Source organism: Salvelinus alpinus, chromosome 22 (genome assembly GCF_045679555.1).
Source record: "Salvelinus alpinus chromosome 22, SLU_Salpinus.1, whole genome shotgun sequence".
NCBI lineage: Eukaryota > Metazoa > Chordata > Actinopteri > Salmoniformes > Salmonidae > Salvelinus > Salvelinus alpinus.
The window spans coordinates 41,441,986-41,469,534 of NC_092107.1; the positions used below are offsets into that span (position 1 = coordinate 41,441,986).

General features: G+C 46.2%; 1 protein-coding gene across 8 annotated transcripts in view; it reads left to right on the forward strand.

Moving 5' to 3' along the window:
- Positions 1-27,549, forward strand: part of LOC139549532 (glutamate receptor 4-like) — a 163,299-nt gene that overhangs the window by 73,703 nt on the left and 62,047 nt on the right. For all 8 annotated transcript variants that reach the window (XR_011669900.1, XM_071360123.1, XM_071360125.1 and 5 more), the window contains exons 3-5: positions 14,069-14,308; positions 17,326-17,378; positions 17,700-17,831. Coding sequence is in view for 7 of the 8 variants with exons in the window: in XM_071360123.1 (XP_071216224.1) it covers positions 14,069-14,308; positions 17,326-17,378; positions 17,700-17,831 (425 nt within the window). In the remaining variant the exon portion in view is untranslated. The remainder of the gene's footprint in view (positions 1-14,068; positions 14,309-17,325; positions 17,379-17,699; positions 17,832-27,549) is intronic.

Consider the following 27,549-nt stretch of genomic DNA (forward strand, 5'->3'; position numbering starts at 1 on the left):
ACTCTGCTCACTCAGAGGCCCTGCCCAAGTGAACAGACATGGGTTGTAAACTATGAAACACGCCCTTCTTTCACCACTATATAAACCCGTTGACGAAAATGTAACTTTCTGTTCCAAGGACGTGCGGACTGGCATTCCCCACGTTGAAATGATAAAGACCACCTACAGAACTAAGCCAACATCAGCAAGAACCTAACAAAATTGGCATATAATTTCAATGTGAAGGTGACGACCTACATGCCGGAAGGATGAATTTCGACTATACCAGCCAGAATATAGCATGAGCTTAAAGTATGGCAACTTGGTATGAACTTTGAACTCTTATTCACTAATGAAGTTCTAGTCCCTCCACCCGCTAAATGTGGGCTAGGAGAGGACGGACAGAATATCCATTCTACCACGCTCAAGTTCACCACTAGACAGTCTTCAGAGGACCAGGGATCCATGCTGGACCACCCGGTCTCCCATCTACGAACAATCTACCTCAGAGTAAATATTTATTGCATTCTCCTTTTTCAAATGGGCGGTAATTTTGAATGCATAAGTTAGTGTATTTATGATAGCATTGCTTCTCCCTTTGTTACTCAGTCTTCCCGCTCTTTCACTCAAACCCTGCCCCCTTCTCTTTCTGTAACCAGCTGTCAAATCTGTTCCGTCCTCTAGGGATGTTTTCCTTTATGACATAATTTGTAATCACGGTATGGTTCATTCTGTGTATATGTAATTCTGTGTGTATATTTAGGTATTTAGTAAATAAATAATTAAACCAAATTGTAACGCTCGTCCTCCACCTCGTCTGAAGAGGAGCATGGATCGGACCAAAACGCAGCGTGGTTTGAATACATACTTGTTTTATTAAAGACAGACGAACACGAAAAAACACTTGATAAACTACAAAACAATAAACGACGTTAACAGACCTGAACTTCAGAACATAAAACATGAACGCACGAACAGGAAGGAACACACGAATGAATGAACGAAACGAACGAAAACAGTCCCATGTGGCACAAACACTGACACAGGAACAATCACCCACAAACAAACAGTGAGAACAGCCTACCTTAATATGGTTCTCAATCAGAGGAAACGTAAAACACCTGCCCCTGATTGAGAACCATATCAGGCTAGTTGAATGAACCCAACATAGAAACACATAACATAGAATGCCCACCCAGCTCACGTCCTGACCAACTAAACAAGACTAAACAAAGGAAATAAGGTCAGGAACGTGACACAAATGTTGTATTGCTGATTCAATTTTTTTGCCAGGGTTCGTGAAGATAAGATAACTTTCAGATGAGACTAAATAATGCGACGATTAAATATTGACTGCTATTGATGTAAAAGATTACTAGGTCTTTAAGAGTTTATTCTGAAGATAACAGCTCTATAAACATTATTTCGTGGTGCCCCGACTTTCTAGTTAATTATTTACCTGATTAGCTTAATCCGCGAATCCGGCCATGGAGCCGGGCTGAACGCCGTGCCTGGACTGAGCACCGGCGCAGAGGAAGGCTCCGGCCATGGAGCGGGACTGGACGCCGTGCCTGGACTGAGCACCGGCGCAGAGGAAGGCTCCGGCCATGGAGCGGGACTGGACGCCGTGCCTGGACTGGGCACCGGCGCAGAGGAAGGCTCCGGCCATGGAGCGAGACTGGACGCCGTGCCTGGACTGGGCACCGGCGCAGAGGAAGGCTCCGGCCATGGAGCGGGACTGGACGCCGTGCCTGGACTGGGCACCGGCGCAGAAGAAGGCTCCTGCCATGAAGCGGGACTGGACGCCGTGCCTGGACTGGGCACCGGCGCAGAGGAAGGCTCCGGCCATGGAGCGGGACTGGACGCCGTGCCTGGACTGGGCATCGCTGGAGTCTCCGGACCGTGAACCGTCGCTGGAAGCTCCGGACCGTGAACCGTCGCTAGAAGCTCCGGACCGTGAACCGTCGCTAGAAGCTCCGGACCGTGAACCGTCGCTGGAGTCTCCGGACCGGGAACCGTCGCTGGAAGCTCTGGCCTGTGAACCGTCGCTGGAGGTTCCGGGCTGTAGATTGTCACTGGAGTCTCCGGACAAAACACACACACTGGTGGACGAGTGCGGGGAGCCGGCACAGGATGTACCGGGCTGGGGAGGTGCACTGGAGGACTGGTGCGTGGAGCCGGCACAGGTTGCACCGGACTGATGACACACTCTTCAGGGCGAGTGCGGGGAGCCGGCACAGGACGTACCAGGCTGGAAAGGCGCATGGGAGGCCTGGTGCGTGGAGCCGGCACAGGTTTCTCCGGACTGATGACACACTCTTCAGGGCGAGTGCGGGGAGCCGGCACAGGACATACCGGGCTGGGGAGGCGCACTGGAGGCCTGGTGCGTGGAGCCGGCACAGGTTTCACCGGACTGATAACACGCTCCTCAAAACACCTGCGCTGCACCATACTCCTAGCCAACATCTCTCTCCGATATCCCTCCTCAAACTGTTCCATCTGCTCCCAGACGGTCTCTGGCTCTCTCCTCGGCTTGGCTGACCGCCCCTTCTGCCCCCCCCCCCCAAAAGAATCTTGGGGTTGCCCTTGGGCTGACTGTGGCCGCGGACCCCAGCGTCGTCGCTGTCCTCTTTTACTCCTCGGCGACTCCCGCCAAGGAAGGGTCTCGCATCCGCCTAGTATCTCTTCCCATGACCAACTCTCCTTCACTTCCTGGGCACGCTGCGTGGTCCTGAATTGGTGGGATATTCTGTCACGACCGTCGTATGAATAATTGGACCAAGGCGCAGCGCGAGTAGAGTTCCACATTTTATTGATAGTGAAACTTCCAAAACAACAAAGATATAACGATCGTGAAGTACGTAGCGCACATAGGCACTCATACAAAACAATATCCCACGTAGCAGGTGGGAAAAAGGACACACTAAGTATGATCCCCAATTAGAGGTAACGAATATCAGCTGACTCCAATTGGGAACCATACACACACACACCAACATAGAAATATAATACCTAGAAACGCCCCTAGTCACGACCTGACCTAAAACACCATGGAGAACCCCGAGGGCTCTCTATGGTCAGGGCGTGACAGTGAATACATATGCACGCACCACTTTTCTGTTTGAAGTTATTTTTCTCATTTCACTTCACCAATTTGAACTATTTTGTGTATGTCCGTTACATGAAATCCAAATAAAAATCCATTTAAATTACAGGTTGTATTGCAATAAATTAGGAAAAACGCAAAGGGGATGAATACTTTTGCAAAGCACTGTACGTTGCCTTGCCCCACCATCTCGACCTCCAACTCACTAATACTACGCTTGAGTTCCCCCAATACCCTCCTAGCATCTGGGGATGAGAGATCTGTATACTGTTGACAGAAAATACAAATTTGTACTTTCCCCCCATCCCACCATTGACTCAGACTCATACTCCTCTCTTTGCTGCCTCCATCTTTTCCAAAGAATCTGGAAACCTGAGCAAAAAGTGGCATCTTGCAAGAGCTTTACATTAAACTTCCAATAGGATGCCTGCCGAGGCCCTGGTGAGGCCCTGGTGAGGCCCTGGTGAAATAGACAGCCAAGCCATGGTTATGTGATGATCCGTAAACCCCACCGGGAGAATGGTGCGCCCAACAGCCTATTGCTCTGATTCCTGGACATGTATAAATGATCAAGTCAGGCTGCACTCCCCCTAGCCCCAAAGACCTACACCCACGTTTACTGTCTTGTGTCATTATATCTAGTTCTCCAAACATCTACTAGCTCAAACTGATTAATGATGTCCCTTAACACTCTGACTGACCCTGAATGAGGCTCCTCCCCATTTCTGTCTTTCGTAAAATCCATTGTACAGTTCCAGTCCCTGCCAACCACCAGCGTCTCCTCAGGCGCTACCTGTGAGAGTTCCTGTCTAAGACACCCAAATTGAACCCCACTCTCTCTCCCTGTGTTAGGCACATACACATTTCTGAAGTTAAAACCCATGTTGTTCATGTCTGTTTTTACGACAAGCAGCACATTTTTACAGACAGACCTGGTACAAATAGGACTGACACTAAAATTTGTGCCATGGCTCAAAACACTTACCCCTTTCCACCAAATCCCCCAATCGACTTCATTCACCACGTCACTATGCGTCTCCCGCAGAAACAACACCTGTACTTTTTGGGGTTTTACATATTCACCCAACACACTCCTCTTTCCCGCATCTCTGGCGCCATTTATATTGAGCGAGCCTACCCGAAGAGTCTCCATAAGAAGTGGGAGAAAAGCCAGCAAAGAAAGAGACCAATAGCAAAGCTCAAAAAGCCCCAGTGCCAGAAAGGAACTATACATCTAAACAGTGTCTGAAGGTAGGCCTTTACCCACTGTTGTGACCCACTTCCAACCTGAACTGTTTCCTGGGTGAGAGGACACCATGCCCCCCATTTTTCATTGCATGTTGTACTGATCTCACAAACTTTCTTGGATCGGGAAAAAAAGCCTAAAGATGAACTTATTTCCCCTTGGTCTCATTCAGGAACCTTGTCAGTTCCCTCACCCTCACTTTAACCCCTCTGCTTGACTGGCTGTCAGCTCTGGACCCATTGAGGAGGAGTTTGAAAAAAAGGCCTCATCATCCTCTTCCTCAGACTCACCTTCCTCCTCCTCATCTCCATCTCCCATCCTGATCACCTGCCCTTCCTCTTTGATCAGGGCCTCCCCTCCTAGCACCAGGCAAATATTCCTTGGTGCCTTTGACCACCCCAGCCTCTCCCCTCCCACCTTCTTTCTTATCCCCCTTATTCCTTTTCCGCTTGACACCCTCCACCTCCCCCCTAGTCTGACACTTCCCCACTATACTCTCCTCATCCACTAGCATAACCTGACGAGACCCAGCCTCATCTACACCAGCATCCATAACATGACTAGACCTAGCCTCATCTACACCATCATCTTTAGCCTGGCTAGGTCCAGCCTCATCTACACCACCGTCTGTAGCCTGACTAGGTCCAGTTTCTGATGCCTGCGTCTCATTGCCCCCTGCACGTTCACCTCGATTTCCCCAACTGGCACTTGTACCCTCACCTTGTCTACGGCCTTTATGTGGGCATAGAACGCTCTTATGCCCCAAATCCCCACACTCAAAACACAGTAGACTGTGCTGGAAAACCCTGCATAGAGCCCCTCCCCATGCTCACTTTAAAATACACATTTAGCTGTTGCTCATTGTTATTCAGAAACATGAACATTTGCCTCTGGAATGCAACATGCTTAACGGCATCTGCCTGAAAACCTGGCAACAGTACAAACCTGCTAGCAAACTTACCAAACCGACTCACTTCTTTCTGGATTTGATCATGCGTAATAAATGGAGGCAAATTAGCGATTACCACTCTAGTCGAAGGACTCGACAGGGGAGAAATCGGCATCAACACATTCCTTACAAATATTCCTCTAGCAATCAGCCTACCCACCAAATTCCCTCTTTTCGTGAACACAACCACAGCTTTGTTCATTCTAGATGCAGAATGTATAAAACCAGCTCCTACCTGTTCGCCGACCGCCTCTCAACTACACACGGCCTCTCAACTACCAAACACTCCCAGCATGCACTGCAAGAGACAGAGAGACAGAGAGAGACAGAGAGACAGAGAGAGACAGAGAGACAGAGAGCGAGAGACAGAGAGCGAGAGACAGAGAGCGAGAGACAGAGAGAGCGAGACAGAGAGAGCGAGACAGAGAGAGCGAGACAGAGAGACAGAGAGAGAGATGTACGGGTGGATGAATGCAAAAAAATATATAGAATTAGAGTTGGATAAATGTAGATAAAATTGTATTCTTTTTTTCACAAGGACTTACCCAGGATACTAACCTCAATACTAAAACCTTCAATCCAAATCACAATTCCATACCTAAAACCCACCTGAACCCACTATTACTACCAAGAACTATCATTAAAAAACTTCTAACAAACCAAAACCTGCAGAAGAAACACAGCGGAACCTGGAAATACCATCCAACACAAAACTGAGTGAGTAATATACAGTCTGAACCTGGAAATACCATCCAACACAAAACTGAGTGAGTAATATACAGTCTGAACCTGGAAATACCATCCAACACAAAACTGAGTGAGTAATATACAGTCTGAACCTGGAAATACCATCCAACACAAAACTGAGTGAGTAATATACAGTCTGAACCTACTTCCAAAGCCAGAAAGTAAAAGACAATGATCTCGAGGTTATTTTGTTATATACTGTAAAACTAAGCAAACAAGTATACTAAGCTACCAAGCTGCTAGGACAGAACAGACCTGGCAGCACCTTCAATTAACACTGAAGTGTGAAGTCAGATGTGTGAAAACTCTTGAGCCCAACAATGGCAGAAGAGTTTTACAGCCCCCCCCCATCCCCCCCATCCCAAATGCAGAGGCCTTTAAAGCCCCAATTAGGCTTATCCCTGTCCAGAGGTCATTACAATACAGTACCCCATGGATATTCAAAATAACACTGCAAGGAACAAGTACAAAAAAAAGCTCCTCAAGGACAATCCAGAGACACTATTTGTTGACTGCTACAAAGAGGGGTAACTTCATTTTCCACACAGACCATCCCCTGGCATGGCACATGGCTATAAGAGCACACTACCCCTATGTCAAGAGAGAGAGAGGGTATTGGCCCAGGGTGGAAACTCAGAAGACTAGACAGCGAGGAAATTGAAACAACCTCTTTCAATGTAATACAAGTGATGGTGCAGGGCATCCTCATGCAGTTCCAGGAGGACTTTTATGGGATCAAAGAGAGAAGACAGCAGGAAAAGCTCTCCCCTCCCCCATCCTGAGTGAGAACTGTCCTGCAGACGAGGACAATCACCACCCCAGCACTGAACACACCCAGGTCCCACAACTGCACTGCTCCTAGATCATTGAGAGGGATAAATTCACAGAGATGAAGAGAGACATGGTGGAGCTCAGAGATCTAGTCCACACAATCCAGACAGAACAAATCCACCCCCCCCCCCCAACAAGACCCAGAGGGCAGAAGGTGGAGATGGACGGCTGTCTGAGAGAGCTGGCTGCTCTACGGACTGAGGTGAGAGAACTTAGAGAGGCACACATGGCACTGAAGGACGAAGTCAGAAAGCTGAGGTGTGACAGAGAGCAGGACACTCCCCCAGACAAGCCAGCAGAACAGCCCACCTCAGACCCGGACCACAACTTCAACACCACAATGGGACAGACAACACAGGACCCACCAACCCAACAGACCCCACCCCTCCTAACAGCCCTCCAGTCAGCTCTCCCGATAGCCCTCCTGACAACCCCCCCACATCCACTGAGGACACACAAAAACCAGAGATTGTGCTCCTCATTGAATCAAGTGGCAAATACATTCAAGAAAATAAACTTTTCCCCCAAACACAAAATGGCTAAACTCTGGTGCCCAAACACTAGGCATGCCCTGTAGCTGTTTGCAGAGGACCAGGTCCACCTCTATAAAGCAGCAATCCCAACTTTTTTCATGACCCTGAAGGACGTCACCCTCAACCGCAGCCCCAGCACCTCACACAGGAGCAACAAAGCAACGGACACCCCACCCAAACTAGCGAGACACGCTCCCAGACCTGCAAGACCCCCTCCTGAAGGACCTGCACTGAGAGAACCTACGCCAAGAGGACCTACACCCAGACCACAGCATCACCAGCCACTCCCCAACCAACTAAGACCATCCCAAGCAAACCCTGGCCACACCCTATATAGGCCCCCTCTTAACAGACCTACGACCCTTCTGCCCACCCCATGCCCACCGCCACTGCAGCAAGTACCTCAACATGACAGCAGGACATATGTCCAGGCCGTGAGCAGGGCAACAGGCCCAACCCCCATTATTACACCCTCTCTATCCCCATCCTGTGACCTAACAGGTAGGTATCAGATGCTCAACATGCTCTGCTCACACAAACTGTGATGGTCTGGGCCTACACCACACAGAAACAAAACTAGACACTATGGGTCACAAAGCCTTTACTATCTCTTCACGGGTAGGGGAAGGAGCTTCCCTGCTGGCAGTATTCTGTAAAGTAGACGCTGGGAGTTGAGAAACAAGGGCAGGTGGTGAGTTCAATTATAAATGGAACATGGCCCAATACAAGAAACACGAGTAGCTTACAGACATGAAACACATAGTCAATACTGCCTTGGGAATGAACCTAAGGGAGAGCCAGATAAAGGGAAGGTAATGAGTGAGTTAATGGTGTCCAGGTGTGCGTATGATGAATGCCAGGTGCGTCTAATGATGGTTGCCAGGACCGGTGGTTAGTAAACCGGCGACATCGAACACCGTAGGGGAGGAGCGTGAGTAGACCTGACAACTGTAGACTAGTTTATCACTGACCTCAACCCAGAGTCTCTCAGAGCGTTCACAGTCAGTCCAGTGACACCCCTATCAGATCACAGCAAAATCACACTCTACTTGAACAGAGCTATGCTCAATCATGAGGCATCAAAGCCAAAGGAACTGAATAATATTAAGAAATGCTATAGATGGAAGAAAAATAGAGCAACAACAAATTAAATCCCTTCCAGACAATTTCCTGGACAAAGGGTTTCACTGTCATAGTGAAGGTGTAAACTTGGCAGTAGAAAACCTAAGCAGTATATTTCACCTCTCAGCTTCACTATCAAATCTAAAAATGTCAAGCAGACAACCTAAGAATATTAACAACAATGACAAATGGATTGATGAAGAATGCAAAAACCTAAGAAATATATTGAGAGACCTATCCAACCAAAAATATATAGACCCAGAAAACCTGAGCCTACCTTCACTATGGTGAATCACTAAAACAATACAGAAATACACTACGGAAAAAGAAGGTTACAGCATGTCACAAATCAGCTCAATGTAACTGAAGAATCCATAGAATCACTTCTGGGAAGATTGGAAAACTCTCAAAGAGTTATCTATCCGAAACAGAGATCTATGGATAAACCACTTCTCCAATATTTTTGGCTCGATAACAAAGAACAAACAGCAAAAATATATACATGATCAAATACAAACCTTAGAATCAACTATTAAAGACTACCAGAACCCACTGGATTCTCCAATTACATTGAAAGAACTACAGGACAAAATACAAACCCTCCAACCAAAAAATGCCTGTGGGGTTGATGGTATCCTAAATGAAATTATAAAATATACAGACCACAAATTCCTATTGGCTATACTTAAAATCTTTAACATCATCCTCAGCTCTGGCATCTTCCCTAATATTTGGAACTAAGGACTGATCACCCCCTGATCACCGATCAGCAACCTTTGGAAAATCCTCTGCATTCTTATTAACAAATCATGAGAAAATCCTGAGGGAAAAAAATACAATTATTTGACACATTGGAAAAAACAGAGCAAACTAGAATGCTATTTGGCCCTAAACAGAGAGTACACAGTGGCAGAATACCTGACCACTGTGACTGACCTAAAAGGCAGACCTGGCTCTCAAGAGAAGACAGGCTATGTGCACACTGCCCACAAAATGAGGTGGAAACTGAGCTGCACTTCCTCATGCCAAATGTAAGACCATATTAGAGACACATATTTCCCTCAGACTACACAGACCCACAAACAATTGGAAAACAAATCTGATTTTGATAAACTCCAATATCTACTGGGTGAAATACCACGGTGTGCCATCACATCAGCAAGATGTGTGACCTGTTGCCACAAGAAAAGGGCAACCAGTGAAGAACAAACACCATTGTAAATACAACCAATATTTCTGTTAATATACATTTTACATTTACATTTAAGTCATTTAGCAGACGCTCTTATCCAGAGCGACTTACAATATTTTCGCTCTGGATAATATTATATTTTCCCTTTTGTACTTTTAACTGTTTGCACATCCTTACAACACTGTATATTGACATAATATTACTTGCTTTGGCAATGTAAACATATGAATTGAAAGTGAAATAGAGAGAGAGAGAGAGAGAGAGAGAGAGAGAGAGAGAGAGAGAGAGAGAGAGAGAGAGAGAGACAAATGGGATGACAAAGGAGCAGCGAGATGGAGCAGAGAGAGGAAATGGGATACAGAGAGAGCTATGATGAGATGTGGAGAGAGTGAGAGAAAGAGAGCACCGAGCGCTGTGCGATGTTGGGTAATGGTTGTAGATGCTGTGTATGTAGCGGTAGCTGTGGCTGAGCTCCCTGTGGAGGGTTTAACATATCTGCTGCTGAGGCACTCTGGAGGGATGGGCTTTTAAACCACACATATGCTGTGAAATGTTGTTCATCTTTATTGTATTAACAAAGTTAGTGGTATCATAGTGGTCAGGTTGCTGAAGAGATGGTGTAAATATAACAGTAGGAGGCTAGACAGAGAGGCAGACAGACAGAGAGGCAGACAGACAGAGAGGCAGACAGACAGAGAGGCAGACAGACAGAGGCAGACAGACAGAGAGAGATAGATCGGGATTTGTGACCTGTTACCACAAGAAAAGGTCAACCAGTGAAGAACAAACACCCTTGTAAATACAACCCATATTTATGCTTATTTATTTTCCCTTTTGTACCTTAACCATTTGCACATTGTTACAACACTGTATATATATAATATAATATGACATTTGAAATGTCTTTACTTTTGGAACTTCTGTGAGTGTAATGTTACTGTTCATTTTTATTGTTTATTTCACTTTGTTTATTATCTACCTCACTTTCTTTGGCAATGTTAACATATGTTTCACATGCAAATAAAGCCCCTTGAATTGAATTGAATTGGTGGATGAATGAGAAAGGAGCAATAGAGAGATGGAGAAAGCAATATAATTACACATTTCAAATTGCTTCCAGTTCTCTTCAATAGCTGTGTGTTCACCGGGAGCCAAGGTGAACTCTGTCAAGGCGTCTGCATACTAGGTTGGGTTTGCTCCTATCAGAACTCAGCTACGCATACTCCCTTTAAAAGACCTTCGCTGGACACGAGATAAAAGCGGTAATAGTACTGTTTGTCCATCTTGAGACGCCGTAGCCAGAATGAATATAGTCAGAATTAATCTAAAATAACTCAAGATAACGCAAGATAACAAGATAACTCAAGACATTTTGAAGTTTTTGCAGAGGAGATTTAAGTGGCTCAATTTCACAGATAACTAAGATGTTTGGTGCAGTATTTCTCAATAAAGAAATGTACATGAAAACAAGTCGTCTCTCGTTGAACGACAACAAATACGTCATTGAATAGTCCCTACTGTTGACCGATTACCGCATGAGGAGTGTAGACTTCGGCTACCGAACTTCGGTTTAAAGGGGAAGCACGATGGAGCCTTTACTCTGTTAGTGAAAGTGAATTAAATGAAACAGCTTTGAACACAGTGTCTTCCATGTGGATATTGGTGTCTTTTAATTCGCAATGAGTGTTTAATCCCTGTTCATATCAGCCCAGATTCAGGTCCCTGCCCAGTGTCTAATCCCTGTTCATATCAACCCAGATTCAGGTCCCTGCCCAGTGTCTAATCCCTGTTCATATCAACCCAGATTCAGGTCCCTGCCGTGTCTAATCCCTGTTCATATCAACCCAGATTCAGGTCCCTGCCCAGTGTCTAATCCCTGTTCATATCAACCCAGATTCAGGTCCCTGCCCAGTGTCTAATCCCTGTTCATATCAACCCAGATTCAGGGCCCTGCCCAGTGTTTAATCCCTGTTCATATCAACCCAGATTCAGGTCCCTGCCCAGTGTCTAATCCCTGTTCATATCAACCCAGATTCAGGTCCCTGCCCAGTGTCTAATCCCTGTTCATATCAACCCAGATTCAGGTCCCTGCCGTGTCTAATCCCTGTTCATCTCAGCCCAGGTTCAGGGCCCTGCCGTGTCTAATCCCTGTTCATCTCAGCCCAGATTCAGGTCCCTGCCGTGTCTAATCCCTGTTCATCTCAGCCCAGATTCAGGGCGCTGCCGTGTCTAATCCCTGTTCATATCAACCCAGATTCAGAGCCCTGCCGTGTCTAATCCCTGTTCATCTCAGCCCAGATTCAGGTCCCTGCCGTGTCTAATCCCTGTTCATCTCAGCCCAGATTCAGGTCCCTGCCGTGTCTAATCCCTGTTCATCTCAGCCCAGATTCAGGGCGCTGCCGTGTCTAATCCCTGTTCATATCAACCCAGATTCAGAGCCCTGCCGTGTCTAATCCCTGTTCATCTCAGCCCAGATTCAGGTCCCTGCCGTGTCTAATCCCTGTTCATATCAACCCAGATTCAGGGCCCTGCCCAGTGTCTAATCCCTATTCATATCAACCCAGATTCAGGGCCCTGCCCAGTGTCTAATCCCTGTTCATATCAACCCAGATTCAGGGCCCTGCCCAGTGTCTAATCCCTATTCATATCAACCCAGATTCAGGGCCCTGCCCAGTGTCTAATCCCTGTTCATATCAACCCAGATTCAGGGCCCTGCCCAGTGTCTAATCCCTGTTCATATCAACCCAGATTCAGGTCCCTGCCGTGTCTAATCCCTGTTCATCTCAGCCCAGATTCAGGGCGCTGCCGTGTCTAATCCCTGTTCATATCAACCCAGATTCAGAGCCCTGCCGTGTCTAATCCCTGTTCATCTCAGCCCAGGTTCAGGGCCCTGCCGTGTCTAATCCCTGTTCATATCAGCCCAATGGGTTCTATCTATCTTTGTGTTCCCACAACACTAACATGGTTAGGAGCAGGTCTATGATGCAGGCTGGGCTTCTACTCCAAAAGGCAGGACTGAAAGAAGAATGAATGGAGAAAGAGAAGAGGAAAGGGGGAGAGAGAGTAGAGTGTACATTTGATTCGGCACTCTTGTCACAGAGACAAGTAGTGTTTAAATCTCCATGGTACTCAATCAGAAAGACTATGAATAGAATATGTTGTTCCTGGAATAGGAGACATATCTTCTGAACCTACAGTACCTATAAACACAAACTTCCCAGCGTCTTAGAAACACACTATGTGTGTGTGTGTGTGTGTGTGTGTGTGTGTGTGTGTGTGTGTGTGTGTGTGTGTGTGTGTGTGTGTGTGTGTGTGTGTGTGTGTGTGTGTGTGTGTGTGTGTGTGTGTGTGTGTGTGTGTGTGTGTGTGTGTGTGTGTGTGTGTGTAGCAGGAAATGAAAGCTACACTACGGATGCATAATCCAAACGCACCGCATCACCCTCCTGTAACTGAGCAGTAGATGACTGACATACGGTGGCAGAGAGGTGAAAGCAGAGGGAACGTTTTCAGACAAGAGACAGACATGTCAGAGGGGGCTCTTTCTCTCTCCTCTCTCTCTTTTTCTCTCTCCTCTCTCTTACTCTCTCTCTCACTCTGTTTCTCTCTCCTCTTTCTTTCTCTCTCACTTTCTTTCTCTCTCCTCTCTCTTGCTCTCTCTCACTCTCTTTCTCTCTCCTCTCTCTTGCTCTCTCTCACTCTCTTTCTCTCTCCTCTCTCTTGCTCTCTCTCTTCTCACTCTGTTTCCTCTTCTCTCTGTTGAAAGAGCGGCAGGGTTTTAGGGAGATGGATGGCATACATCAGCATGGAATTGTAACAGTGAGACACGAGTCATAATTATTTACTTCATTTGTTGTTGTTGTTGTGTTGTCTGTGTGAGAGATGACCTCCCAGAGGAGTCAGCAGAAACTGATTGTTTATGTGTAGTAATTATGTTATCAGTGTTTGGCTCTCTACTGTGGAATTGGTAATGTTGAGAGGGACAAAATAATTACTGGGAGACATTTCTGTGATATGAAAATCAAGTTGCAATAATTATTTTCTGTGTTTCTTTGTTAGCTCTTTTGACAATCACAATCACACACACACACTGATATGCACCCAGCAGCTGCAATGTGTTGTTGTAATTATGAAAGACAAACTGAGGCATCCATTAAAATGTTTGACGTATTACATGAGATTCCACTGTGTGAATATACATTAATGAGCATCTCTTTCTCTGCCTCTGTACCTGCGTTCTTTTCTCAGTATTCCCCGTGTTCTTCTGGCTCTATGTCAAATGTCTATTGCATTTATTCAATCCAAATAGCCTTTAAGCATTCTCATCCACTCCCTTCCTCTTCCTCTTCTCTCTCTCTCCCTGCAGTCTGTTCGCAGTACTCGCGGGGTGTGTTTGCTATCTTCGGCCTGTACGACAAGCGTTCGGTGCACACCCTGACGTCGTTCTGCAGCGCACTGCACATCTCCCTGGTCACGCCCAGTTTCCCCACGGAGGGGGAGGGCCAGTTCACCCTGCAGCTCCGCCCCTCTATCAGAGGAGCTCTGCTGTCCTTACTGGACCACTACGACTGGAGCCGCTTCGTATTCCTCTACGACACAGACAGAGGTACCAGCTGTCAATCAAACAATACCCAATCAATTAATCAGTCAGTACATCACTCAATCAGTCAGTCAATTGGTCAGTCAGTCAATCAATCAACCAGACAGTCAGTCAGTCAGCCAATCAGTAAGTCAATCAGTCAGTCAGTCAGTCAGCCAACCAGACAGTCAATCAGTCAGTCAGTCTGTCATTCAATCTAATCATTCTAAGGGAAGCAGGAAAGAGGAAGAGGAGAATGGGATGGAGGGAGCGGGTACTGTACACAGCTCAACCCAGTCATTAACACAGCTCAACTGTACACAGCTCAACCCAGTCATTAACACAGCTCAACTGTACACAGCTCAACCCAGTCATTAACACAGCTCAACTGTACACAGCTCAACCCAGTCATTAACACAGCTCAACTGTACACAGCTCAACTCAGTCATTAACACAGCTCAACCCAGTCATTAACACAGTTCAACTGTACACAGCTCAACCCAGTCATTAACACAGCTCAACTGTACACAGCTCAAATCAGTCATTAACACAGCTCAACTGTACACAGCTCAACCCAGTCATTAACACAGCTCAACTGTACACAGCTCAACCCAGTCATTAACACAGTTCAACTGTACACAGCTCAACCCAGTCATTAACACAGCTCAACTGTACACAGCTCAACCCAGTCATTAACACAGCTCAACTGTACACAGCTCAACCCAGTCATTAACACAGCTCAACTCAGTCATTAACACAGCTCAACTCAGTCATTAACACAGCTCAACTGTACACAGCTCAACCCAGTCATTAACACAGCTCAACTGTACACAGCTCAACCCAGTCATTAACACAGCTCAACCCAGTCATTAACACAGCAGAAATCTACACAGCTGACCTCAGTCGTTAACACAGCTCATCTCTACACAGCTGAACTCAGTCATTCACACAGCTGAACCCAGTCTATTAAGACAGCTTGTTACAGAACTGACTGTAACTGCGACTGTGATTATTTGTGGAGAGGTTAAACTGTTGACAGAGGTTAAAGGGAGCCCAGTCCCCTTGATGCTGTGTGTGTTTGTAGAGTGCGCACAGCTGATGCCCTCCACTCCAGACTATCGTCATGGGAATACTCAGCACGGAACCCTAAGCCAGACATTCCAACATCCTCACGCCATGCCAGGGTCTCTCTATACCCTCTGAGTGGCTAACAGTGCCAGTCCCTCCATACACCACATTTTCTCACTGTGTGCACCTCCCTCCTCTCTGCCAGTCTCTCTGTGGCCCGGCCTGGCTCGGTCGACACCAAGGGGATTGGAGGTGCCGTTTCCGCTTCACTCACCCGTGATTCGCAGTGGCAGGGTCGTTCATTAGCATTTCCCATCAGCCCAGCGCTGTCGGTAATGTGGTGGAAAATGGGCAGTAAGAGGGATCTGTTTTATGCTCCGTGCTCTGCAGACAGCATGGCACACACACACACACACACACACACACACACACACACACACACACACACACACACACACACACACACACACACACACACACACACACACACACACACACACACACACACACACACACACACACACACACACACACAGAGATTTAGCTTCTGCAACTACTGAGGGTTCACCTGTTGTAATATATTTTAAACTGGGAGAAAATGCATGTTGAAACATACTGAGGTTTTTGAAGGCCTACATGTGTGGGAGACATGGTAAGCTGTGTGTGCCCATTGGTTGACAAAGATCAGTTTCCAAGCTGTCTTTTATGTGTTCATGTATCAACTGACACATTTTGGGTCTATAAGCATTTATTTTTCATTGTACAATTTCTCCTGTTGTCTGTTGTATAGTCAGGGTTAGGGTTAGGGTTAGGGTTAGGGTTAGGGTTAGGGTTAGGGTTAGGGTTAGGCTCTGGTCAGGAGATAGGCACACAGTCTGGACACAGAGAGACAGACAGACACACTGTTACATACTGTTTCACAGTCTGGACACAGAGAGACAGACAGACACACTGTTACATACTGTTACACAGTCTGGACACAGAGAGACAGACAGACACACTGTTACATACTGTTACACAGTCTGGACACAGAGAGACAGACAGACACACTGTTACATACTGTTACACAGTCTGGACACAGAGAGACAAACAGACACACTGTTACATACTGTTACACAGTCTGGACACAGAGAGACAGACAGACACACTGTTACATACTGTTTCACAGTCTGGACACAGAGAGACAGACAGACACACTGTTACATACTGTTACACAGTCTGGACACAGAGAGACAGACAGACACACTGTTACATACTGTTACACAGTCTGGACACAGAGAGACAGACAGACAGGCAGACAGACTGTTAGGTAGTCTGGATAAATACACACAGACAGACACACTGTTAGTTCGTTTGGACACAGACAGACAGACAGACAGACAGACAGACAGACAGACAGACAGACAGACAGACAGACAGACAGACAGACAGACAGACAGACAGACAGACAGACAGACAGACAGACAGACAGACAGACAGACAGACAGACAGACAGACAGACAGACAGGAGTATTTACACAGGGACAGCTGTTGTTGGTGATTGCTGTGTCTCTGGGAGTGTTTAGGGGAACTGTAGACATAATGATGGAGACATCAGGGTGAGAGAGACAAACAGTGACAGAAAGACAGAGGGTGATAGATTCAGGAACAGACAGCAGAGGTGTCAGAGACAGGCGATCAGGACAGTACCTGGGGGCGTGATGGGTACTGTAGTGAAGGGTTACACTAAATAGACAAGAAGGAAGAGGGAAGTAGCGAGCAAGGGGAAAGGGCGTCTGGGATTTGCAGTGTTTCCGTTTAGTTTGATTGCTCCGAGACACTGTTTTTGTTGACTTAAATATTTGATCTATTTTCCCCCCAAAGTGGATATATTCTATCTTCTATCTTCTGGAATGTTATTTTTGTGGCCTGGCTGGCATCTCTCCAGGTTAGTGATGTCTGAGTGGTTGTCTTTATGTCTCTGTTCTGTTGTCTAGGTTACGCCATCTTACAGGCAATCATGGAGCGTGCAGGTCAAAACGGTTGGCAGGTGAGCACCACATGGGTGCACACACACACACACACACACACACACACACACACACACACACACACACACACACACACACACACACACACACACACACACACACACACACACACACACACACACACACACACACACACACACACACACACACACACACACACACACACACACACACACACACACACACACACACACACACACACACACACACACACACACACACGCACACACACACACACACACACACACACACACACACACACACACACACACACACACACACACACAAACCCACAGGTTAATAGCTCTGTCTCTGTGCAGGTGAGTGCCATCTGTGTGGAGAGTTTCAACGAGGCAGCGTACCGTCGTCTGCTAGAAGACCTGGACCGCCGGCAGGAGAGGAAGTATGTCATCGACCTGGAGCCTGAGAGACTGCAGTGCATTCTAGAACAGGTGAGTCAGAGAGACTGCAGAGCATTCTAGAACAGGTGAGTCTGAGAGACTGCAGAGCATTCTAGAATAGGTGAGTCTGAGAGACTGCAGTGCATTCTAGAACAGGTGAGTCTGAGAGACTGCAGAGCATTCTAGAACAGGTGATTCTGAGAGACTGCAGAGCATTCTAGAAGAGGTGAGTCTGAGAGACTGCAGAGCATTCTAGAACAGGTGAGTCTGAGAGACTGCAGAGCATTCTAGAACAGGTGATTCTGAGAGACTGCAGAGCATTCTAGAAGAGGTGAGTCTGAGAGACTGCAGAGCATTCTAGAACAGGTGAGGCTGAGAGACTGCAGAGCATTCTAGAACAGGTGAGTCTGAGAGACTGCAGAGCATTCTAGAACAGGTGAGTCTGAGAGACTGCAGTGCATTCTAGAACAGATGAGTCTGAGAGACTGCAGAGCATTCTAGAAGAGGTGATTCTGAGAGACTGCAGAGCATTCTAGAACAGGTGAGTCTGAGAGACTGCAGAGCATTCTAGAACAGGTGAGTCTGAGAGACTGCAGAGCATTCTAGAACAGGTGAGTCTGAGAGACTGCAGAGCATTCTTAAACAGGTGAGTCTGAGAGACTGCAGAGCATTCTAGAACAGGTGAATCTGAGAGACTGCAGAGCATTCTAGAACAGGTGAGTCTGAGAGACTGCAGAACATTCTAGAACAGGTGAGTCTGAGAGACTGCAGAGCATTCTAGAACAGGTGAGTCTGAGAGACTGCAGAGCATACTAGAACAAGTGAGTCTGAGAGACAGCATAGCATTCTAGAACAGATGAGTCTGAGAGAATGCAGAGCATTCTAGAACAGGTGAGTCTGAGAGACTGCAGAGCATACTAGAATAGGTGAGTCTGATAGACTGCAGAGCATTCTAGAACAGGTGAGTCTGAGAGACTGCAGAGCATTCTAGAACAGGTGAGTCTGAGAGACTGCAGTGCATTCTAGAACAGGTGAGTCTGAGAGACTGCAGAGCATTCTAGAACAGGTGAGTCTGAGAGACTGCAGTGCATTCTAGAACAGGTGAGTCTGAGAGACTGCAGAGCATTCTAGAACAGATGAGTCTGAGAGACTGTAGAGCATTCTAGAACAGGTGATTCTGAGAGAATGCAGAGCACTCTAGAACAGGTGAGTCTGATGAGAGACTGCAGAGTATTCTAGAATAGGTGAGTCTGAGAGACAGCAAAGCATTCTAGAACAAGTGAGTCTGAGAGACTGCAGAGCATAATAACACAAGTGAGTATGAGAGACTGCAGAGCATTCTAGAACAGGTGAGTCTGAGAGACTGCAGAGCATTCTAGAACAAGTGAGTCTGACAGACTACAGAGCATTCTACAACGGGTGAGTCTGAGAGACTGCAGAGCATTCTAGAACAGGTGAGTCTGAGAGACTGCAGTGCATTCTAGAACAGGTGAGTCTGAGAGACTGCAGAGCATTCTAGAACAGGTGAGTCTGATAGACTGCAGAGCATTCTAGAACAAGTGAGTCTGAGAGACTACAGAGCATTCTAGAACAAGTGAGTCTGAGAGACTGCAGAGCATTCTAGAACAGATGAGTCTGAGAGACTACAGAGCATACTCGAACAGGTGAGTCTGATAGACTGCAGAGCATTCTAGAACAAGTGATTCTGAGAGAATGCAGATCATACTAGAACAGGTGAGTCTGAGAGACTGTAGAGCTTTCTAGAACAGGTGATCCTGAGAGAATGCAGATCATACTAAAACAGATGAGTCTGAGAGACTGCAGAACATTCTAGAACAAGTGAATCTGAGAGACTGCAGAGCATTCTAGAACAAGTGAGTCTGGTGAGAGACTGCAGAGTATTCTAGAATAGGTGAGTCTGAGAGACTGCAAAGCATTCTAGAACAGGTGAGTCTGAGAGACTGCAGAGCATTCTAAAACAGGTGAGTCTGAGACACTGCAGAGCATTCTAGAACAGGTGAGTCTGAGAGACTGCAGAGCATTCTAGAACAGGTGAGTCTGAGAGACTGCAGAGCATTCTAGAACAGGTGAGTCTAAAGAGACTGCAGAGCATTCTACAACAGGTGAGTCTGAGAGACGGCAGAGCAGACTAGTACAAGTGAGTCTGAGAGACTGCAGAGCATTCTAGAACAAGTGAGTCTGAGAGACAGTAGAGCATTCTAGAACAGGTGAGTCTGAGAGACTGCAGTGCATTCTAGAACAGGTGAGTCTGAGAGACTGCAGAGCATTCTAGAACAGGTGAGTCTGAGAGACTACAGAGCATTCTAGAACAGGTGAGTCTGAGAGACTGTAGAGGATTCTAGAACAGATGAGTCTGAGAGACTGTAGAGCATTCTAGAACAGGTGATTCTGAGAGAATGCAGAGCATTCTAGAACAGGTGAGTCTGATGAGAGACTGCAGAGTATTCTAGAATAGGTGAGTCTGAGAGACAGCAAAGCGTTCTAGAACAAGTGAGTCTGAGAGACTGCAGAGCATACTAACACAAGTGAGTATGAGAGACTGCAGAGCATTCTAGAACAGGTGAGTCTCAGAGACTGCAGAGCATTCTAGAACAAGTGAGTCTGAGAGACTACAGAGCATTCTAGAACAAGCGAGTCTGAGAGACTGCAGAGCATTCTAGAACAGATGAGTCTTAGAGACTACAGAGCGTACTCAAACAGGTGAGTCTGATAGACTGCAGAGCATTCTAGAACAAGTGATTCTGAGAGAATGCAGATCATACTAGAACAGGTGAGTCTGAGAGACTGTAGAGCATTCTAGAACAGGTGATCCTGAGAGAATGCAGATCATACTAGAACAGATGAGTCTGAGAGACTGCAGAACATTCTAGAACAAGTGAATCTGAGAGACTGCAGAGCATTCTAGAACAAGTGAGTCTGGTGAGAGACTGCAGAGTATTCTAGAATAGGTGAGTCTGAGAGACTGCAAAGCATTCTAGAACAGGTGAGTCTGAGAGACTGCAGAGCATTCTAAAACAGGTGAGTCTGAGAGACTGCAGAGCATTCTTAAACAGGTGAATCTGAGAGACTGCAGAGCATTCTTGAACAGGTGAGTCTGAGAGACTGCAGAGCATTCTAGAACAGGTGAGTCTAAAGAGACTGCAGAGCATTCTAGAACAGGTGAGTCTGAGAGACTTCAGAGCATTCTAGAACAGGTGAGTCTGAGAGACTGCAGTGCATTCTAGAACAGGTGAGTCTGAGAGACTGCAGAGCATTCTAGAACAGGTGAGTCTGAGAGACTACAGAGCATTCTAGGACAGGTGAGTCTGAGAGACTGTAGAGCATTCTAGAACAGATGAGTCTGAGAGACCGTAGAGCATTCTAGAACAGGTGATTCTGAGAGAATGCAGAGCATTCTAGAACAGGTGAGTCTGATGAGAGACTGCAGAGTATTCTAGAATAGGTGATTCTGAGAGACAGCAAAGCGTTCTAGAACAAGTGAGTCTGAGAGACTGCAGAGCATACTAACACAAGTGAGTATGAGAGACTGCAGAGCATTCTAGAACAGGTGAGTCTGAGAGACTGCAGAGCATTCTAGAACAAGTGAGTCTGAGAGACTACAGAGCATTCTAGAACAAGTGAGTCTGAGAGACTGCAGAGCATTCTAGAACAAGTGATTCTGAGAGAATGCAGATCATACTAGAACAGGTGAGTCTGAGAGACTGTAGAGCATTCTAGAACAGGTGATCCTGAGAGAATGCAGATCATACTAGAACAGATGAGTCTGAGAGACAGCAAAGCGTTCTAGAACAAGTGAGTCTGAGAGACTGCAGAGCATACTAACACAAGTGAGTATGAGAGACTGCAGAGCATACTAACACAAGTGAGTATGAGAGACTGCAGAGCATTCTAGAACAGGTGAGTCTGAGAGACTGCAGAGCATTCTAGAACAAGTGAGTCTGAGAGAATGCAGAGCATTCTAGAACAAGTGAGTCTGAGAGACTGCAAAGCATTCTAGAACAGGTGAGTTTGGTGAGAGATTACAGAGCATTCTAGAACAGGTGAGTCTGAGAGACTGCAGAGCATTCTAGAACAGATGAGTCTGAGAGACTGCAGAGCATTCTAGAACAGGTGAATCTGAGAGACTGCAGAGCATTCTAGAACAGGTGAGTCTGGTGAGAGACTGCAGAGTATTCTAGAATGGGTGATTCTGAGAGACTGCAAAACATTCTAGAACAAGTGAGTCTGGTGAGAGATTACAGAGGAGCATTCTAGAACAGGTGAGTCTGATAGACTGCAGAGCATTCTAGAACAGGTAAATCTGAGAAACAGCAGAGCATTCTAGAACAGGTGAGTCTGAGAAACTGCAGAGCATTCTAGAACAAGTGAGTCTGAGAGACAGTAGAGCATTCTAGAACAGATGACTCTGAGAGAATGCAGAGCATTCTAGAACAGGTGAGTCTGAGAGACTGCAGAGCATACTAGAACAGGTGAGTCTGATAGACTGCAGAGCATTCTAGAACAGGTGAGTCTGAGAGACTGCAGAGCATTCTAGAACAGGTGAGTCTGAGAGACTGCAGTGCATTCTAGAACAGGTGAGTCTGAGAGACTGCAGAGCATTCTAGAACAGGTGAGTCTGAGAGACTACAGAGCATTCTAGAACAGGTGAGTCTGAGAGACTGTAGAGGATTCTAGAACAGATGAGTCTGAGAGACTGTAGAGCATTCTAGAACAGGTGATTCTGAGAGAATGCAGAGCATTCTAGAACAGGTGAGTCTGATGAGAGACTGCAGAGTATTCTAGAATAGGTGAGTCTGAGAGACAGCAAAGCGTTCTAGAACAAGTGAGTCTGAGAGACTGCAGAGCATACTAACACAAGTGAGTATGAGAGACTGCAGAGCATTCTAGAACAGGTGAGTCTCAGAGACTGCAGAGCATTCTAGAACAAGTGAGTCTGAGAGACTACAGAGCATTCTAGAACAAGCGAGTCTGAGAGACTGCAGAGCATTCTAGAACAAGTGAGTCTGAGAGACTACAGAGCATTCTAGAACAAGTGAGTCTGAGAGACTGCAGAGCATACTAACACAAGTGAGTATGAGAGACTGCAGAGCATTCTAGAACAGGTGAGTCTGAGAGACTGCAGAGCATTCTAGAACAAGTGAGTCTGAGAGACTACAGAGCATTCTAGAACAAGTGAGTCTGAGAGACTGCAGAGCATTCTAGAACAAGTGATTCTGAGAGAATGCAGATCATACTAGAACAGGTGAGTCTGAGAGACTGTAGAGCATTCTAGAACAGGTGATCCTGAGAGAATGCAGATCATACTAGAACAGATGAGTCTGAGAGACAGCAAAGCGTTCTAGAACAAGTGAGTCTGAGAGACTGCAGAGCATACTAACACAAGTGAGTATGAGAGACTGCAGAGCATACTAACACAAGTGAGTATGAGAGACTGCAGAGCATTCTAGAACAGGTGAGTCTGAGAGACTGCAGAGCATTCTAGAACAAGTGAGTCTGAGAGAATGCAGAGCATTCTAGAACAAGTGAGTCTGAGAGACTGCAAAGCATTCTAGAACAGGTGAGTTTGGTGAGAGATTACAGAGCATTCTAGAACAGGTGAGTCTGAGAGACTGCAGAGCATTCTAGAACAGATGAGTCTGAGAGACTGCAGAGCATTCTAGAACAGGTGAATCTGAGAGACTGCAGAGCATTCTAGAACAGGTGAGTCTGGTGAGAGACTGCAGAGTATTCTAGAATGGGTGATTCTGAGAGACTGCAAAACATTCTAGAACAAGTGAGTCTGGTGAGAGATTACAGAGGAGCATTCTAGAACAGGTGAGTCTGATAGACTGCAGAGCATTCTAGAACAGGTAAATCTGAGAAACAGCAGAGCATTCTAGAACAGGTGAGTCTGAGAAACTGCAGAGCATTCTAGAACAAGTGAGTCTGAGAGACAGTAGAGCATTCTAGAACAGATGACTCTGAGAGAATGCAGAGCATTCTAGAACAGGTGAGTCTGAGAGACTGCAGAGCATACTAGAACAGGTGAGTCTGATAGACTGCAGAGCATTCTAGAACAGGTGAGTCTGAGAGACTGCAGAGCATTCTAGAACAGGTGAGTCTGAGAGACTGCAGTGCATTCTAGAACAGGTGAGTCTGAGAGACTGCAGAGCATTCTAGAACAGGTGAGTCTGAGAGACTACAGAGCATTCTAGAACAGGTGAGTCTGAGAGACTGTAGAGGATTCTAGAACAGATGAGTCTGAGAGACTGTAGAGCATTCTAGAACAGGTGATTCTGAGAGAATGCAGAGCATTCTAGAACAGGTGAGTCTGATGAGAGACTGCAGAGTATTCTAGAATAGGTGAGTCTGAGAGACAGCAAAGCGTTCTAGAACAAGTGAGTCTGAGAGACTGCAGAGCATACTAACACAAGTGAGTATGAGAGACTGCAGAGCATTCTAGAACAGGTGAGTCTCAGAGACTGCAGAGCATTCTAGAACAAGTGAGTCTGAGAGACTACAGAGCATTCTAGAACAAGCGAGTCTGAGAGACTGCAGAGCATTCTAGAACAGATGAGTCTTAGAGACTACAGAGCGTACTCAAACAGGTGAGTCTGATAGAGTGCAGAGCATTCTAGAACAAGTGATTCTGAGAGAATGCAGATCATACTAGAACAGGTGAGTCTGAGAGACGGCAGAGCATTCTAAAACAGGTGATCCTGAGAGAATGCAGATCATACTAGAACAGATGAGTCTGAGAGACTGCAGAACATTCTAGAACAAGTGAATCTGAGAGACTGCAGAGCATTCTAGAACAAGTGAGTCTGGTGAGAGACTGCAGAGTATTCTAGAATAGGTGAGTCTGAGAGACTGCAAAGCATTCTAGAACAGGTGAGTCTGAGAGACTGCAGAGCATTCTAAAACAGGTGAGTCTGGTGAGAGACTGCAGAGTATTCTTAAACAGGTGAATCTGAGAGACTGCAGAGCATTCTAGAACAGGTGAGTCTGAGAGACTGCAGAGCATTCTAGAACAGGTGAGTCTAAAGAGACTGCAGAGCATTCTAGAACAGGTGAGTCTGAGAGACTTCAGAGCATTCTAGAACAGGTGAGTCTGAGAGACTGCAGTGCATTCTAGAACAGGTGAGTCTGAGAGACTGCAGAGCATTCTAGAACAGGTGAGTCTGAGAGACTACAGAGCATTCTAGGACAGGTGAGTCTGAGAGACTGTAGAGCATTCTAGAACAGATGAGTCTGAGAGACCGTAGAGCATTCTAGAACAGGTGATTCTGAGAGAATGCAGAGCATTCTAGAACAGGTGAGTCTGATGAGAGACTGCAGAGTATTCTAGAATAGGTGATTCTGAGAGACAGCAAAGCGTTCTAGAACAAGTGAGTCTGAGAGACTGCAGAGCATACTAACACAAGTGAGTATGAGAGACTGCAGAGCATTCTAGAACAGGTGAGTCTGAGAGACTGCAGAGCATTCTAGAACAAGTGAGTCTGAGAGACTACAGAGCATTCTAGAACAAGTGAGTCTGAGAGACTGCAGAGCATTCTAGAACAAGTGATTCTGATAGAATGCAGATCATACTAGAACAGGTGAGTCTGAGAGACTGTAGAGCATTCTAGAACAGGTGATCCTGAGAGAATGCAGATCATACTAGAACAGATGAGTCTGAGAGACAGCAAAGCGTTCTAGAACAAGTGAGTCTGAGAGACTGCAGAGCATACTAACACAAGTGAGTATGAGAGACTGCAGAGCATACTAACACAAGTGAGTATGAGAGACTGCAGAGCATTCTAGAACAGGTGAGTCTGAGAGACTGCAGAGCATTCTAGAACAAGTGAGTCTGAGAGAATGCAGAGCATTCTAGAACAAGTGAGCCTGAGAGACTGCAGAGCATTCTAGAACAGGTGAGTCTGAGAGACTGCAAAGCATTCTAGAACAGGTGAGTTTGGTGAGAGATTACAGAGCATTCTAGAACAGGTGAGTCTGAGAGACTGCAGAGCATTCTAGAACAGATGAGTCTGAGAGACTGCAGAGCATTCTAGAACAGGTGAATCTGAGAGACTGCAGAGCATACTAACACAAGTGAGTATGAGAGACTGCAGAGCATTCTAGAACAGGTGAGTCTGAGAGACTGCAGAGCATTCTAGAACAAGTGAGTCTGAGAGACTACAGAGCATTCTAGAACAAGTGAGTCTGAGAGACTGCAGAGCATTCTAGAACAAGTGATTCTGAGAGAATGCAGATCATACTAGAACAGGTGAGTCTGAGAGACTGTAGAGCATTCTAGAACAGGTGATCCTGAGAGAATGCAGATCATACTAGAACAGATGAGTCTGAGAGACAGCAAAGCGTTCTAGAACAAGTGAGTCTGAGAGACTGCAGAGCATACTAACACAAGTGAGTATGAGAGACTGCAGAGCATACTAACACAAGTGAGTATGAGAGACTGCAGAGCATTCTAGAACAGGTGAGTCTGAGAGACTGCAGAGCATTCTAGAACAAGTGAGTCTGAGAGAATGCAGAGCATTCTAGAACAAGTGAGTCTGAGAGACTGCAAAGCATTCTAGAACAGGTGAGTTTGGTGAGAGATTACAGAGCATTCTAGAACAGGTGAGTCTGAGAGACTGCAGAGCATTCTAGAACAGATGAGTCTGAGAGACTGCAGAGCATTCTAGAACAGGTGAATCTGAGAGACTGCAGAGCATTCTAGAACAGGTGAGTCTGGTGAGAGACTGCAGAGTATTCTAGAATGGGTGATTCTGAGAGACTGCAAAACATTCTAGAACAAGTGAGTCTGGTGAGAGATTACAGAGGAGCATTCTAGAACAGGTGAGTCTGATAGACTGCAGAGCATTCTAGAACAGGTAAATCTGAGAAACAGCAGAGCATTCTAGAACAGGTGAGTCTGAGAAACTGCAGAGCATTCTAGAACAAGTGAGTCTGAGAGACAGTAGAGCATTCTAGAACAGATGACTCTGAGAGAATGCAGAGCATTCTAGAACAGGTGAGTCTGAGAGACTGCAGAGCATACTAGAACAGGTGAGTCTGATAGACTGCAGAGCATTCTAGAACAGGTGAGTCTGAGAGACTGCAGAGCATTCTAGAACAGGTGAGTCTGAGAGACTGCAGTGCATTCTAGAACAGGTGAGTCTGAGAGACTGCAGAGCATTCTAGAACAGGTGAGTCTGAGAGACTACAGAGCATTCTAGAACAGGTGAGTCTGAGAGACTGTAGAGGATTCTAGAACAGATGAGTCTGAGAGACTGTAGAGCATTCTAGAACAGGTGATTCTGAGAGAATGCAGAGCATTCTAGAACAGGTGAGTCTGATGAGAGACTGCAGAGTATTCTAGAATAGGTGAGTCTGAGAGACAGCAAAGCGTTCTAGAACAAGTGAGTCTGAGAGACTGCAGAGCATACTAACACAAGTGAGTATGAGAGACTGCAGAGCATTCTAGAACAGGTGAGTCTCAGAGACTGCAGAGCATTCTAGAACAAGTGAGTCTGAGAGACTACAGAGCATTCTAGAACAAGCGAGTCTGAGAGACTGCAGAGCATTCTAGAACAGATGAGTCTTAGAGACTACAGAGCGTACTCAAACAGGTGAGTCTGATAGAGTGCAGAGCATTCTAGAACAAGTGATTCTGAGAGAATGCAGATCATACTAGAACAGGTGAGTCTGAGAGACTGTAGAGCATTCTAGAACAGGTGATCCTGAGAGAATGCAGATCATACTAGAACAGATGAGTCTGAGAGACTGC